The sequence below is a fragment of the Oratosquilla oratoria genome, chromosome 13 (genome assembly GCF_046742065.1).
Source record: "Oratosquilla oratoria isolate Oo_2021 chromosome 13, ASM4674206v1, whole genome shotgun sequence".
Classification (NCBI taxonomy): Eukaryota; Metazoa; Arthropoda; class Malacostraca; order Stomatopoda; family Squillidae; genus Oratosquilla; species Oratosquilla oratoria.
This window is the reverse complement of record NC_134789.1, coordinates 43,292,624-43,304,875: the sequence shown is the minus strand read 5'-3', so window position 1 is coordinate 43,304,875 and position 12,252 is coordinate 43,292,624. Positions and strand designations below refer to the sequence as shown.

Below are 12,252 nucleotides of genomic sequence, written 5' to 3'. Positions count from 1 at the left end.
ACTCACTTCCAATTTGCTACCATGATCTCCCCTTGTACATCTTATCACCTTACTTTTACTCACATTTATCTTCAACTCCCTTCTTCCACATCTCTTCCCAAACTCTGTCACTAACATTCTTAATACCTCCTCCGATCCTGCTACAAGCACTGTTGTCAGCAAACAACAACTGGATTATCTCCCATTTTCTCTAACCATCTCCAATCCATGGCACATTACCCTTGCATTTACCTCTCGCACCACCCCATCCATGTATAAATTGAACAGCCAAGGCAACATAACACATCCCTTGTGAAGTCCCACCTTTACCTGAAACCACTTTCTCCATTTCTAATTCTAACACAGGCTCTACTACTCTCATAAAAACTCTTGACTACTCTTACCAGCTTTCCTCTTATCCCATATATCTGCAATACCTTCCACAGTGCCTTCCTATCTACTCTGACATAAGCCTTTTCCAAATCCAAAAAACATCCTTACCTTTTCCTAAAGCTTTCTCACACATCTGCCATATCACAAAAATCTAATCCACACAACCCCTACCTGTCCTAATCCCACACTGTTCCTCACCAATTACTCCCTCTGATCCTCTCCTAATCTTCGCAATCAAAACCCACCCATAAGCCTTCCCAACTACACTCAACAAACCTATCCCTCTGAAACTACTACACTCACACCTTTCCCCTTTTCCCTTGCAAGTGGAACTATACAGGCACTCTTCCAGTCCTTTGGCACTCTACCCTCTTTTAGACATTAAACAATCACACCAGCCATTCCACCATCACTATACCTCCCTTTTTTAGACACTCCACATGAAACCCATCTAACCCAGGTGCCTTAACTGCTCTTATGATTTTAATGACTGCTTTCACTACATGTTTCTTTATTTCTCTTCCATTTTCCTCATTCATCAGTCATTTTTTTTAGCATTTCCCACTGCAATTACCTTTCCTTCCCTATTCTCCTTTACATTTAACTCCCTAAAATACTCTGCCCATCTCTTCCATTATCATCTCTCCATCTGCACCTTTTACCTTGTCTTCTCTACTTGATTCGCCTCCTCTTTCTCTCTTAATTTCCTTCCAAAACATCTTTTTATTACTTTCAAAATTTTCTGTCATACTCTTACCCCATTTCACATCTGCTCTCCTCTTTGTGTCTATTTCCTATGCTTGCTCTTCTCTTTTCTTTGTCCTTCACATATAATTCTCTTGTCCTAATTAGTAACCAATCTGAGAATGCTCATTTCTTCTCTTCTACAAACTTCTTTGCTTCATAATTCCACCACTCACTAACCTTCCCTCCGTTTCCTCCCATCCTCCTTGTTCCACATACCATCTTTGCACATTTTGTGACTCCCTCCTTGAAACATCCTCATTCCTCCTCCACTCCAAGTTTAACTTTATCCTTCACTCCCTCCCAATCTTCTTTTAACTTCTTGTACTTCTCCTTTTCTTGCTCATTTAAGCCTTTTACTCTAAGCACCTCCCTACCTTCTATCCTTTTCCTATTTCTTTATCTATACTCTGTCAATTTACCTTCCACCAAAAAATATTCATACTCCACTTACATTATTCTGATAATGCCCCACTCTCTCTCCTTAAATGCAAAAAATATACAAATTACTGTACAAGCAGGTGAGACAAAATGGCATGTATTATGAAAGTTACAGTTGTTTTTTATTATCCTTTCACCACTTTGGTACAATGACGCCTACACAGGTGTCATAAGGCGTGAGTGGGTACACAAGGAAGCTGGCATCGGTATCTTGATCATATATTTTTTGTACTTGTACATGAGTTACCCCTGGATTCTGTGTACTGGTTTACTTAGTGTACTTAGTGAAGTTCTGAGGTCGATCCTCACAGCCGTAGTGGACTACCGCTGCTGCCAGTCCTGTTGTCCTTCCTTGCGAGGGTCACTTGGTCTGGTAGTGTGTTTTGAAAGAACCTACTTATGGCAGTGTAGCCTGGCACTGAAGGCTCGTCTGGCACCTTCCGCAGGAACCTGTCCAGTGCATGTTTGAAGCTGTCCACCGAGCATTTAGTTTTCTCTCTCACCTCCTTTGGGAGGGCGTTGAAGATTTTTGGACCCTCATGGCCTAGGCTGGTTGCCAGTAGGGTCTTAATCCTCTCCGGGGCTCTTGATGGGAGAGTTTGTCTCTCACATTTGCGCCCATGCCTTATACTGTGGTATGGCTTGATTGTAGAGGGCGTGGGGTCCGGAACAAGTCCCTCAAGGATTTTCCATGTGTAAATGGCCCTGTATCTTTCTCTCCTCCTCTGTTGAGAGTATAGGCCTAGTGCTCCCAGGCGATCCCAATAGTTGAGATCTTGCATCCCTTTGATGCACCTGGTGTAGTTCCGTTGGACAGCTTCAAGCATCTGGATGTCTCCGCGTTTGTGTGGTGACCAGAGTTGGCTACAATAGTCCAGTATCGGTTGGATAAGCGACTTCCAGAGGGTAAGCATCACTTGAACCTCTCTTGAGGAGAAGGTCCTTAGGACCCAGCTGGCCATCCCTCTTGCTCTATTTACTGAGTGCATAATGTGGTGTTGGAAAGTGGCATCATCACTTAAGTGAATGCCCAGGCTTTTCACATGGGCTTTTGGTGTGATTTTCATACCTCTCTCCGTGTGCAGCTCAGTGTCGTCTTTAATGCCTTGATTTGTGCCATATCTCAAGACCTCGAACTTCTCTTCGTTGAATTGCATGTTGCTGTTGTTGGCCCATGCATAAACTGAGTTGAGATCGTCTTGTAGATGTTGCACATCCCCACTTTCCCGCACAGCATGGCTGATGTGGGTATCATCGGCAAAAGACAGGAGGGTTGAGTCCACCCTACTATTTATGTCATTCATATGGACAAGGAATAGGAGGGGGCCAAGCACAGATCCTTGTGGTACTCCGCTTATTACCTTGGATTCAGTTGACTTCACACCATCAACTGCGACTGCTTGTGTACGGTCTGTCAGAAAGTTGAAGAGCCAGACTCCTAGCTTCCCTGAGATTCCTAGATCCCTTGCCTTATGGAGGAGGACACCGTGGTCCACCTTGTCGAAGGCTTTAGCAAAATCTAGGAATACTACGTCAACATTTCTCCCCTCCGACAGGTTCCGTAGTAGCCAGTCATAGTGTGCCAGTAGGTTTAAAAGGCATGATCGACCTTTCCTGAAGCCATGTTGATTCTCTTTGATGAGGTTATTCACCTCAAGGTAAGTGAACAGCTTGTCCCGTACACATTTCTCAATTACTTTGACAATATGTGATGTAAGGGCGACAGGTCGATAATTTTTTGGCAAGGTCCGGTCTCCTCCTTTATATATTGGTTTGATCACATTTTCTATTTATTATTACTCAGAGTAAAAGAGGCTCATTAATACAGCAGTGACTTTATATTTTATAATATGAATAGTGTGATGTATCGTACATGTGGCAGCCAATACTGTGTGTGAGAATTTGACTTGTATTGAAGTGGTTAATATATATTAATTTGCATAAGAAACATTACTACTTACTTACTATGAATTTTTTTAAATTTGTTGTGATATAGATTTATAAAATATACAAATAACTGTACAAGTAGGTGAAATGAAACTTCACAATTATCAGTATCATTCCAACACAAAAAAAGTAGTGAAAAATGTGTGTAATAATGGAATAAAACTGAAAAAATATCACATTTCCTACAGCTTGAACCACTTAATGACAGATATTACAGAGATAATTCTAAGCTTTTCACTGTACTGGAGATTTCCCTAGGTTAAGTTAAATCACCTGGCAGTGGCCAGAAAAAATCAAAGTGTCCATTGCATATTAATTATATATTATAATTATAGTTATAATTATACTTACTTTGCAGGACAACGGCCATAATGTACACCAGACCTGAAAAATAGTTGTATATTGCTACTACAGGGATTCATAAAATCTGATCAAGGTATTCAAAGAATGCGTATATATACTGAATGTTTTCCACGATTCATTCCGATTCTTCAGAATTGTTTGGGCTGATATCAAAACCACAAGTTCTGGATACACTTTCTGAGTTTCCTAATGAAATACTGAGAACCCTAATGAAAATATATCATCAAACAAGACAGCGTTTCCATAAGTAATTGTGACAACTCGGTACCCAAATTTCCTTACAGCACGGTCTTCGGCATCAGTTTTTTGAGCATGTTGTTGACACATTTCAAAACATAAAACTATTTATTATTCAAAATCAAATATTGAAATTTTAATTATAATATTTTTATATCTTTATATATAACATACATTAAGAGTATGGTAAGAAAATTTATCTCCGTGTATCTTTGAAATGCACTGTTGATGTCGTATCAGCTGACTTGGGAAAACACTGACAGTCAATCGTTGAAATAGGTGGAAGACGCACATAGGACCCCAATGGGAATTCATGGGTAGTATGTGACTTCCCTTAATCCTGCAATGGAGCCTAATTATGATAAGTTTTGGTATGTTCATAGTTGTGATTTAGATGTGAATATTCAAGTCAAGATAGGAACTTTGGATGGAAAACGCGAGAAGCTGAATTACGAAGCTTTATTGAAAGACCCATTGTTAAAGTATTCTGGCTTGCACCAGAAAGACTGCTCCGATTTGTACGTAACCTGTCAAGTATATGCCGATGGCAGACCTCATACACTGCCGGTCAGAACATCGTACAAGCCTTTCGATAAACGTTGGAGTTGGAATGAGTGGCTAACTTTGCCGATACGCTTCTGTGATCTCCCAGGGAACGCCGTTTTAGCTCTCACTATTTATGATTGTTTCGGACCTCGCCGAACTGAGCCAATTGGTGGCACGACAGTATCCTTCTTCGGTAAACATGGAGTGTTTCGCCAAGGTATGCATGACCTTCGTGTGTGGACAAACCGAGCAGCTGACGGCGTGAACAACCCCTCAAGTACACCTGGTAAGGGACATGATGATGGAAAGGATCAAATGCAGCGTCTTGGTAAGCTTGCCAAGAAACATCGGAATGGTCACATGGTTAAGGTGGACTGGCTAGATCGTCTCACTTTTCGTGAAATTGAAATGATAAATGAAAGAGAGAAGAGAACCTCAAATTTTATGTATTTGATGGTCGAGTTTCCTCGTGTTGAGTATGAAGGAGTAATTTACTCCATAGTATACTGGGAAAGAGATGGACACATTATACACGAGTGCTGCACACATGGCCAAGTGGTTCGGTTGCCAGACACTGAAATTGCCCTCGAGAATCTTCAAGAAAGTAAACATCATCGTCTAGCCAGATCATTACGTTCTGGTGTAACCGATCGTGACCTTAAGCCCAATGCTGCAGTACGAGATGCCCTGCATACAATCATAGAATATCCACCCACCAAACAACTTACAAGTGATGAACAGGATCAAGTTTGGAAATACAGGTTCTATCTGAGCACACAGAAAAAGGCCTTAACAAAGTTCTTGAAGTGTGTCAACTGGAAGCTTCCTGGCGAAACTAAACAAGCTTTAGACTTGTTGAGTCGCTGGACACCACCAGATGTTGGTGATGCCTTAGAACTCTTAGGTCCAGGCTCCATACATCCTGCAGTGAGACGCTATGCAGTTACTAGGCTCAAACAAGCTCCTGATGAAGACTTGGTCTTGTATTTACTACAGCTAGTTCAAGCCTTAAGATATGAATCATGGGATGAAGATAACATGAGCCTTCTTGCAGTCTCCCATTATTCCTCAGAAAGTGATCTAAGTACTGACCCTAGTGATACCCACAACACTTCCCTAAGTGACCAACCAGATACCAATGCCAATATCCCAACACCACTGACAGGATCCATGACATCATCTGGTCAAGATCTGACCCGGTCAAACTCTTCATCACAGGACCAAAGTGAAGCACCAACCTTAAAGCGATCTCCCATGTCATCTGTAATTGGTAGTGGAATTGAAGAGGGTTTAGAAGAATCTACTTCACAGGACCAGAATGAAAATATAACTTCTCCTGAACTTCTTGGAGAACTTAAACTACCTTCAGATCCATCAGAAGAATGTGATTTGGCATCATTCTTAATCCAGAGGGCATGTGAAAATTCATCTCTTGCAAATTATTTCTACTGGTATTTATGGGTTGAATGTGAAGATCAGGATCCAAACTTCAAGCATGACACAAAAGTAAGTAAATGGTTTCACATTGCAGTTTTGCCCAATATCCAAGTAGATAATAACATGTTCATGATAAAGCTTTCTCACAGTGACCTTACCTACCTTTGTCTACCTTTGTCCGATTTCATCTTGACCGATTCAGCTAACGTGGACGTCTGCTGTACTCAGGCAGCTCCTCCACTCTGAGTTACAGGTCAGTGAATGGAGGGAGTTGTTATTGGAGCTGGTGTATCCCGGTGTAGGTGGTTGGTCCATAATTGTGGCCAGCCACTTATCCAGTTTGTTTTTGAAACTCTCTGGTGAAGTGCCTGTCTGGTTTCGCAATTTCTGTGGGACAGAGTTGAAGAGGTGTGCCCCAATATAGATGAAGCTGTGGTGTACTATGTTCTTCACCCTTTGTGACGTCCCCTCAGTTCTCCTCACATAGCACAGGCGACCTCTTCTTGGGTGGTAGTTCACCTTCAGGCCCACATTTGGTACCAGATGCTCCAGAATCTTCCAGACGTATATTATTATGTATCTTTCGTGTCTTCACTGGAGAGAGTAGAGTCCCAGCTGTTGCAGTCTTTCCCAGTAGTTGTACTGTGATGATTAATATTGAAACTATTTAATTAATTTGTTTGTTTAGTAGGGTTTAGAAGTAAATCCATGTACATGTTGAACAGTGTCACCATGTATACATGGTGACACAACACATCTTTGTCTTGGCCTTTTCACCACTCTGAACTATTCAATCTGTTCTTTACATACCCAATCATATACCTCCATCCTCATGATAGCAAACATTGCCCTCCACACAATCGGCAACCGCAGTCAAAGCAAGACGTGCCAGAACAAACACACTGAACCTGCTGTTTAGCGATTCACAAACGAACGAATTTGAAAGCAGGCCTAGTTGTTTACAAAGATAAGGTAAAGGGAGAAATGTATTCGCTGTGACCAGAATGTAGACATCTTGTGTATCTCCATTTTATTTTATTTATTTATTTTTATTTGTTTATTTATATAAAAAATGGAAAGAACCAGCAAAAAGATGCTTGGAAGAAAGCAGAATAGAGACTCCACTTGGTGTCCTTCGAAAGAAGACGTGTCTTTCTCAAACACCAAGGGAGTAACAAAAGTTTGAATGAGGTTTTTTTTGGTGGGGGAGGGGTTGAAGGTGAAGGAAATATTATGCATAGAGGGTTAGAAATGGATAGAGAGCCCAGGTATAGAAATATATCGAGAAGTAGAGATATTAATGACATTGTGGATGAATTAATAGAGCTCAAAAGTGAGTATAAAATAATGTACAAAGAAGTAGCTATGCTAAGGGAAGCCAATGAGAATAATTATAGGGGGATAGATGACTTAAAAAAGGAATTAAATAAATTAAAAGGAGCAGGATGAGAGGAGGGATTGAGGAAGTTAGTGACAGTTTGAGAAGGTGTGTGAAAGAAGGAAGCTGAAGATAAATGTGGGCAAAAGTAAGGTGATGAGATGTACAAGGGGAGAGAGTGACAGCAGGCTGGAAGTGAGCATTAAGTGTGAGAGACTGGAGGAAGTGGATAGTTTTAGATACTTGGGTGCCAATGTGGCAGGAAAGGGAGGAGTGGGGGTGGAGGTAGAATGTAGATTGAGAGAAGCGAATAAATGCCTTGGCGGATTAAAAGTGTAATGAGAAATAGACATCTGGGAATGGATGCTAAGAGGAGGCTATATGAAGGAGTGATTGTACCAACAGGACTGTACAGGGCAGAAACATGGAACATGAGAGAGGAAGAGAGGAGTTTGAATGCGTTTGAGATGAGGTGTCTGAGAAGTATGATAGGGGTTACTAGGCTAGATAGAGTGAGAAATGAGGAGGTGAGGAGGAGAACAGGGATGGAAAGGGAGGTGGGAGATAGGGTTGATGAAAGAGTGTTAGGATGGTTTAGACACATGGAAAGAATGAGTGAAGAAAGATTAGTAAAGAAATGTGGAAGGCAGAGGTGGAAGGAGTGAATATGAGGAGGCATCCTAGGATGAGATGGATGGATGGGTTGAAAGGGGCTTTACAAAAGAGAGGAATGTCTGTTGAGGAAGGATGGGAGAGGACAGAAGATGGGTGAATGGAGAAGGGTTGTGTATAGATGAGGCTGTGATGCATAAGGGAGCGTGGGTGGAGGATGAGGGGTGAGGAAGTATGTATGAGAAATAATTTGATGCAGCCTGAAGGGATTTCTCCCTGTCTTCTCCTTTTCTGGATGAGGGGATGAAGAGGGGGTGGTCGCCGAATTTATGAAGCAGCCTTGCTGTGGATGTGCTGTGTCTTGGGAGCAGTGGACAGGATGCAAGGATGACCCATCATCCAGGAGGTGCCAAGATAAGAGGGAGGGAGGGGAGTGGAATATATAGGAAATGGAATGGGTGGGAGTGGTTTCGACGCAAAAATACTAAAGTAATTAAGAACAGAGGAGGATTGCAACTCATTACAACAAGACTTGGACAAGATCTGGAAATGGACTCAAAAGTGGAAAGTGAAATTCATTATCAAGAAATGTAGTATAATGGAATTTGGAAAAAAGTAAAAATCAAATATCAAGAGATTAACAAAATTGGTAAAGAAGAGGTCAAAAAAGTAAACTCAGAAAAAGACCTTGGAGTGATGATCAGCAAAGACATGACACTGGACAAACATATTAATAAAATAGTCAGAGAAACCTACAATTTATTGAGGTCAATAAAAGTGGCATTTGTCTATTTGGATGAGGAAATGATAAAAAAAAAATTAACTACACTAATAAGACCAAAACTCAAGTATGCAGCAACACTATGGACACCCAGTACCAAAAAGAATATAGAAAAATTAGAAAGAATACAAAGAGCAACAACAAAACTGGCACCAACTCTTTCCAAAATGACATATGAACAAAGACTGTCCAAATTAGAATTACCAACTCTGGAACAAAGAAGGGAAAGAGGAGACCTACTATCTATAGAATTATGAAAGGAATGGAAATCTTAGATAAGAATGATTTATTGAAATGGGACAATGGAAAAACAAGAGGACACAAAAAGAAACTCAAAAAAGATAATTACAGAAAAAATCTGAAAAAAATAGCTTCCCACACAGAGCGACAGATACATACATACATATACCAAAGGCTTTTTCCCCCTTACACGGGGGGTAGCCAAAAAGAAAAAGGCATAGAAATCACTCCCACCCATTTCATTTCCCATATATTCCACTCCCCTCCACCCTTCTCCCTCCCTCCTATCATGGCACCTCCTGGATGACGGGTCATCCCTGCGTCCTGTCCACTGCCCTGGGTCAGAAGCAGTGTCACATGACACAGCACATCCACAGAGCGACAGATACCTGGAACAAATTAGACAAAGAAACAGTGTGTACAAACACTATTCAAGATTTTAAGAAAAAACTTGATACTGAAAGATACAAAGACAGGTCACCATGAGCATAGCTCCCTTCCTGTTTAATACAACTAGGTACAACTAGGTAAATACAGCTTTCTTCTCATTATGCATCTCGAAAACTGTTCACATCATTCCTGTTTACTTTCTTTTCAAAGTCCACAGGTATCACTTAAGTCTTTTACCCTCCTTATTTGTACTACTAGCTTATTTGCTTCAAGTTGAACCTGAGTTCCACACATCCTCTGCATTTCTAAACCTGCTCTTTTCCTCTGTGCTCCAAATACCCCTGACTAATTTTACTAGGCTGAGGCAGAATCGTATCTTCACAGGCCAACTCTGCCTGTTTTCTTACTGACTTGGTCAGCTGCTTGGTCTATAATTCTATCATATTTGTATTCTATCGGGATCAAAATGGACATGGTGCTTACTCGGAATATTTTTCATCTTTGTGATCCAGATGGATTGACATGGACATTCTGGATTTTTACAGTGACCAAGTGGAACTTTTTATATCTTATCTTTGGTGCTTTGTTATTGTATATATAATTGTCTTGTATATTATCTTTGGTGCTTTGTTATTGTATATATAATTGTCTTGTTCCAATCCTTTATGAAGTTATCAGTCTAGGACAGTATATAGAAATTACTATAGTAAACTCTTTGGATCATGAAAAAAAATGTGACTTTGTTCATATTATTCCCCACCTTAATTTCAGATGCATTAGAATTAATCATCTCTAAATCCCCGGTCTGATTCTTATTTGCTGTGTCGTATCACATAAAGTACTGCCAAAAGGACTGAAAAACAGAATTATAAGAAAATGCAAATCAAACATTTGCAAAATCATGGCCAAACCAGTCCATACTTGTGTACATGGCTATCTATTTCAGTTTTGCCATATAGGTAAGACTGTACAGTAATAACTCCATGGCTCACAAGTTATTCTTCACAGACTGGCATGAAATCACAGGCAGTCTCTGAAAGTAAAGTTTGATTCTGTCCATTCTTAAAAAGTGCGCTGAATGGCCTACCGGCTCCGGTGCTTGGCCTTTGAGCCAAAAATACCATAAATCAATCATTCTTAAAAAGTGGGTTGGAGCTGATTAGTAATCGAAAATGGGGTGAACTGCCAATCACAGTAATTGGCTGAGGCCAAGTTGGTAGGTTGTTAGCCCTACACAAATCATATTATCTTCTTGTGAGTTTCTTACTTTAAGGAATTAATTCTAGCTTTTGAACCTCTTGATGACAGGTACAGTATCTTCTAGGGATGATCCTGAAAAATGGACATCAGAGAGCATCATTTCCCTGCCACCCATCATGAAAATCTATCCATATCCTCTCCTCAATCTGGTGCTGTCGCTCAAAAGGGTAGACACTGTCCCAAGGCCAGGTCTAACCGCTCCTCCCTCAGTTCAAACTGTATTTCCTCTATCTTTTCACATAAAGAGCTGACAGTTGGCTGTTGGTTCCCTTCTACAACAGTAAGCTGATAAGAGAAATTGTCCCATATTAATACAAGAGGCAAAGTCCAGAGAAATATATGGGGAGGCAGGGGTGTGGAGTGTATTCAGGGATGGAATGGGTGGGAATGATTTTATGCCTTTTTCTTTTTGGCTACCCCCCTTGTAAGGGGGAAAAAGCCTTGGTATATGTATGTATGTATGTATGAAACTTCAGGCAAGTTGTTTTTATTATTAAGACCTTATACTGTATTGAAGACACTTGTAAGTCACAGTTGTGTGGATATTTAATGCTAGGGTAGGAAATGAATCGATAGATGGAGTGGTTGGGAAGTGTGGAGTCGCAGGAAAAAATCATAGTGGAGATATGTTGAGAGTTGATGCAAATACAGTGTTTAGGAAGTCAAGCATAAGTACACATAGAGGGTGGTAAATAGAGCATTAATGGACTATATAGTGGTGACGAGGAGAACAGTAGGAAAAATTAAGGATGTGCATATTCTAAGGGGAGAGAGTGGGGGAATATCAGATAATTTTTTGCTGGAAGGTAAGTTGAGAGTGGAGGATAGATGGAGAAAGAGGAAAAGAACAAGGTTGGGAGGTGCTTAAAGGGAACTGATTAAATGAAAAAAAAAGGAGTACAATAAGAAGCTGAGTGGGAGTGAAGGATAAAGTAGAACTAGGAGTGGAGGAGGAATGGGGATGTTTCAAGGAGGGAGTCGCAAGGTGTGCAGAGATGGTGTGTGGAATAAGGAGGATGGGAGGAAATGGAAGGGTAGTGAATGGTGGGATGAGGAAGCAAAGAAGGTTGTAGAAGAGAAGAAGGAACCATTCACAGATTAGTTACATCTGAAGTTCTTTCCACCCCATCCATACATCAATTCTAGGTCTTCCTTTTGGTTCACTCTATTTCTGTTTTCCACACTGTTAGTCATTCCTTGTTCAGTTTTCCTGTATACCAACCACCTCATCATTGATTTGTCTTCACTCCACTGCAGTTGACCTACACAGTGTGACAAGGGCAGGCATCCCATTATTCCTTGGGTACTAATATGGGAGGGGTCATGAGAGTAAGAATTGTGGTGGCTTGGTGTGTTTTCATTTGACTACCCCAGTATAAGGAAGATTGTTATCTTTGTTACTTAAATATTTTGATAAGTAACTATGTTTTTATATATATATATATATATATATATATATACACACACACACGCACACATCAAGGTAGTCAGCCAAGGCACACAC

At 40.6% G+C, this 12,252-nt stretch overlaps 2 protein-coding genes across 3 annotated transcripts in view; one reads left to right on the top strand and one right to left on the bottom strand.

Annotated features, from left to right (window-relative positions):
* The window catches only part of LOC143032411 (large ribosomal subunit protein uL1-like), a 31,032-nt gene extending 26,903 nt beyond the window's left edge, over window positions 1-4,129 (bottom strand). Inside the window, exons 1-2 of the mRNA XM_076197149.1 lie at window positions 3,966-4,129; window positions 3,856-3,888 (exon numbers count right to left, since the gene is read on the bottom strand). Of these exons, the coding sequence (XP_076053264.1) occupies window positions 3,856-3,874 (19 nt within the window). The 5' untranslated portion in view covers window positions 3,875-3,888; window positions 3,966-4,129. The remainder of the gene's footprint in view (window positions 1-3,855; window positions 3,889-3,965) is intronic.
* Window positions 4,130-4,354: 225 nt separating this feature from the next.
* Window positions 4,355-12,252, top strand: part of Pi3K59F (phosphatidylinositol 3-kinase 59F) — a 40,537-nt gene continuing 32,639 nt past the window's right edge. The window contains exons 1-2 of one of the 2 annotated variants that reach the window (XM_076197147.1): window positions 4,355-6,156; window positions 6,290-6,340. In XM_076197147.1, the coding sequence (XP_076053262.1) occupies window positions 4,450-6,156; window positions 6,290-6,340 (1,758 nt within the window). In that variant the 5' untranslated portion in view covers window positions 4,355-4,449. The remainder of the gene's footprint in view (window positions 6,157-6,289; window positions 6,341-12,252) is intronic. The other variant, XM_076197148.1, reaches the window with a different exon arrangement.